Genomic DNA, 4097 nt, shown 5'->3' with positions numbered 1-4097 from the left:
ATTTATTTTTGTGTATTGTGCAATCAAATCCTCGGTTTTCGTTTCACACATACATCACCATAAACTCAAGCATGCATATATATATATATATACAGTACTGTGCAGAAGTCTTAGGCTACTAGTATTTTCACCAACAACAAAAAAAAGGTTTTAAGTCAGTTATTTCTCTCGTTTGCTGTAGTGTGTCAGTAGGAAATATCAGTTTACATTCCCAAACATTCCTTTTGCCATTAACTGTAATAATGCAGTGATATTTTTGCATGTTTAGGAGTCTGACAGCAGCCAGTGCTGCACACAGAGATCTGATCTGATCATCATCCGGTCCTTCTGAGATTACATGAAGAAACTGAGACAGACTCGATCCAGAAGAACTGTGGCAGCGTCTCCTAAACGCTTGAAGAAACCTCCTGCAAAGCTCCCTGAAAAACTATGCACACGTGACACACGCAAAGTGTGCTCACACACCAATGTTGATTTGATTTAGTTATTAGCAGTTCACTGATAAATAAAATCAATTTATAACATTAATTTTGAAAGCATCCTCAGTTTGCAGCATTAATACACAAGTACTATAGTTTTTATTCACACTGCCTGTGTTTACAAACCAGTGGTTCCCATGATGCAACAGTGAAATGTACTGTGTGTCTCAGAAACTGACCAGCCTCAGCTGTGAGTGATTATGCTCCACTTCCTGGAAAGAGGGCAAAACAAGGAGCTTGGTGATGATCATTGACAACAGACGTAATGTTTAAGGCAGAGTAAAGGAGAGTCCAGTAATTTTGGTAACTTAAAGAGCTCTAAGAGGCTGCTTTAAATTTATTTTTGTGTATTGTGCAATCAAATCCTCGGTTTTCGTTTCACACATACATCACCATAAACTCAAGCATGCATATATATATATATATACAGTACTGTGCAGAAGTCTTAGGCTACTAGTATTTTCACCAACAACAAAAAAAAGGTTTTAAGTCAGTTATTTCTCTCGTTTGCTGTAGTGTGTCAGTAGGAAATATCAGTTTACATTCCCAAACATTCCTTTTGCCATTAACTGTAATAATGCAGTGATATTTTTGCATGTTTAGGAGTCTGAAAAAGGTTTTAAGTCAGTTATTTCTCTCGTTTGCTGTAGTGTGTCAGTAGGAAATATCAGTTTACATTCCCAAACATTCCTTTTGCCATTAACTGTAATAATGCAGTGATATCTTTGCATGTTTAGGAGTCTGACAGCAGCCAGTGCTGCACACAGAGATCTGATCTGATCATCATCTGGTCCTTCTGAGATTACATGAAGAAACTGAGACAGACTCGATCCAGAAGAACTGTGGCAACGTCTCCTAAACGCTTGAAGAAACCTCCTGCAAAGCTCCCTGAAAAACTATGCACACACGCAAAGGGTGCTCACACCAAATGTTCATTTGATTTAGTTAATAGAAGTTCACTGATAAATAAAATATATTTATAACATTAATTTTGAAAGCATCCTCAGTTTGCAGCATTAATACACAAGTACTATAGTTTTTATTCACACTGCCTGTGTTTACAAACCAGTGGTTCCCATGATGCAACAGTGAAATGTACTGTGTGTCTCAGAAACTGACCAGCCTCAGCTGTGAGTGATTATGCTCCACTTCTTGGAAAGAGGGCAAAACAAAAAGCTTGTTGATGATAATTGACAACAGACGTAATGTTTAAGGCAGAGTAAAGGAGAGTCCAGTAATTTTGGTAACTTAAAGAGCTCTAAGAGGCTGCTTTATAAACCTATTTTCTGATCCACACTCCGGAGCAGAAGGTGGCGGTAATGCACCAATACGCTGGATGCCAACCGCCGTAAAAATATAAGAAGAAGAAGAAGAAGAAGAGGTAACGGCTGGACCAATCAGCTCTTGCGCTCGGGTGACGTCAGCATGACGTATTTATGAAAAATGGCGGCTACCCGCAGCAGCGAGTTCGGCGACTTGGTTCAAATAAAAAAACAACTTATTTCTATTATAGCGCAGTGTAAGGAAAGAGGACTCGTCCACAGTGTGAAATGGTAAAAGATATTCTATTTATAGTTTAACACATGTCAGGAATACAGCCAGTTATTTAACTGCATGTCGTATTGGGTTAGCATGACAGCTAGCGGAATGAAGTAAACATATCAGAGCTGAATGCGAAACCTAGACTCGTACACGAACACTAGCGTGTTATTTGACACTCCGTTTTAACACAGCGGTACATTTTAAAGTACTGTAGACTGTACTCTTTGAAATACCTTTGGAATATAAACACGACGCTCATTCAGTGTTAGCATGATACAGCACGAGAAGACGAGAAGGAAATATACTCATCATATTCCCCTGTTGTGTTTTCTGAATATGTTAAATAGCTGGAATATGTCTTGTAGAAGCTTCCAGTAAACGGAAGAAAATCTGAATAATAATGAATATGCAATAAGTGGGGGTGGATATGTCTGTATGCATGCAAATGAAGCTGTTGTTTGTGTTTCAGGGCATCAGAACTGGCTTTTTCTTTGGATCCACTCCCTCTGAATGAGATCCCTCCAGCGCTGGAGCTCACCGAGGTCAGTCTGGAGTCCTGAAGCCCCTCACGCTCAGTGAAGAACTAGTTAAATGCATATAAGACCACTGACCGCCTTCTTTCTTCCAGGAGGACGCCCGGGATTTGGATGCCCTGTGTCTGGCCAAATCATACTTTGAGCTGAAGGAATATGATCGAGCTGCTTATTTTCTCCGCGGCTGCCGGAGTCAGAAAGCATATTTTCTCTATATGTATTCGCGCTACCTAGTGAGATGTTTGGCTCTTGTTTTTATGTGAATGTTTTAGATCCCGTCTCTTTGGAGATGAAATGTGAACAAAGCAATATACTTCTTTATTCTCTCAGTCAGGCGAAAAGAAGAAAGACGACGAGACCGTCGACAGCCTGGGTAAGAGTAAGCGTTTTAAACCGTGTTCCCGGCGGAGATGGTCTCGTCATCAGCATGTGTTTGGTTGCAGGTCCTCTGGAGAAGGGTCAGGTCCGAAACGAAGCCCTGCGAGAGCTCAGGGTGGAGCTGAGCAAGAAACACAGCGCCGGAGAGCTGGACGGATTTGCGCTCTATCTGTAAGTATCAGATTAGTTCTCAAATAGTGGGTTGTGACCAGAAACGGAGGTCTGTCCTGATTGATTAGCCGAGATTACCACTGGTTGTAGAAAACGGTGATCTTCTGGTGCTGTTTGTTAATATCATCCTGATTGGACACCAGTTATGGGGTGGTTCTGCGGAAGCTGGATTTGCTGAAGGAGGCGGTGGAGATCTTTGTGGCGGCGACACATGCTCTGCCTCAGCACTGGGGATCCTGGCTGGAGCTCTGCAATCTCATCACCAACATCGAAATGGTACAAATGTTTCTGAAGCCCGCTGTGCGCATTGTGATTCGTGGCATGTACGCTGAAACAGAAGCTGGTGTGTGTGTTGTGTGCTCCTCAGCTGAAGTCCCTGTCTCTGCCGGAGTGCTGGGTGAGGGATTTCTTCATGGCACACATGTTCACCGAGCTGCAGATGATCAAAGAGGCGCTGCAGAAATACCAGAGTCTCATGGAAGCAGGGTTTGCTAAAAGCACATACATCATCTCCCAGATCGCCGTGGCTTACCATAACATACGAGGTGAGGGATATCTGCAGCAAATACACTAGCAGTCAAACGCTTTTGAACAGTAAGATGTTTTCTCTTCTGCTTATCAAGCCTGCATTTATTTGATCAGAATTTGAAATACAGCAAAAGCTGTAATATTGTGAAATATTTTTACTATTTAAAATAACTGTTTTCTATGTGAATATGTGTTAAACTGTAATGTATTCCTGTGATGCGCAGCTGTATTTTCAGCATCATTACTCCAGTCTTCAGTGTCACATGATCTTCAGAAATCATTCTAATATGCTGATTTGCTGCTCAAGAAAACCCATTTATTATTATTATGTTGAAAACGGCTGAGTATAATTTTTTCAGGTTTCTTTGATGAATAGAAAGTTCAGAAGAACTTATCTGAAATATAAATCTTTTGTAACATTATAAATGTCTTTATCATCACTTTTGATCAATTTAATGTGTCCTTG

General features: G+C 40.8%; 1 protein-coding gene across 1 annotated transcript in view; it reads left to right on the top strand.

Annotated features, from left to right (window-relative positions):
* Positions 1-1885: 1885 nt before the first annotated feature.
* LOC107713604 (cell division cycle protein 23 homolog) overlaps positions 1886-4097 on the top strand; it is a 12504-nt gene continuing 10292 nt past the window's right edge. Inside the window, exons 1-7 of the mRNA XM_016519172.1 lie at positions 1886-2032; positions 2491-2563; positions 2650-2787; positions 2885-2927; positions 2998-3103; positions 3247-3379; positions 3471-3648. Coding sequence (XP_016374658.1) covers positions 1923-2032; positions 2491-2563; positions 2650-2787; positions 2885-2927; positions 2998-3103; positions 3247-3379; positions 3471-3648 — 781 coding nt within the window. The 5' untranslated portion in view covers positions 1886-1922. The remainder of the gene's footprint in view (positions 2033-2490; positions 2564-2649; positions 2788-2884; positions 2928-2997; positions 3104-3246; positions 3380-3470; positions 3649-4097) is intronic.

Source organism: Sinocyclocheilus rhinocerous, unplaced genomic scaffold (assembly GCF_001515625.1).
Source record: "Sinocyclocheilus rhinocerous isolate Xijiao unplaced genomic scaffold, SAMN03320098_v1.1 scaffold599, whole genome shotgun sequence".
Taxonomy (NCBI): Eukaryota; Metazoa; Chordata; class Actinopteri; order Cypriniformes; family Cyprinidae; genus Sinocyclocheilus; species Sinocyclocheilus rhinocerous.
Note: the sequence above shows the minus strand (reverse complement) of the source record. Positions and strands in the feature narration are given on the sequence as shown.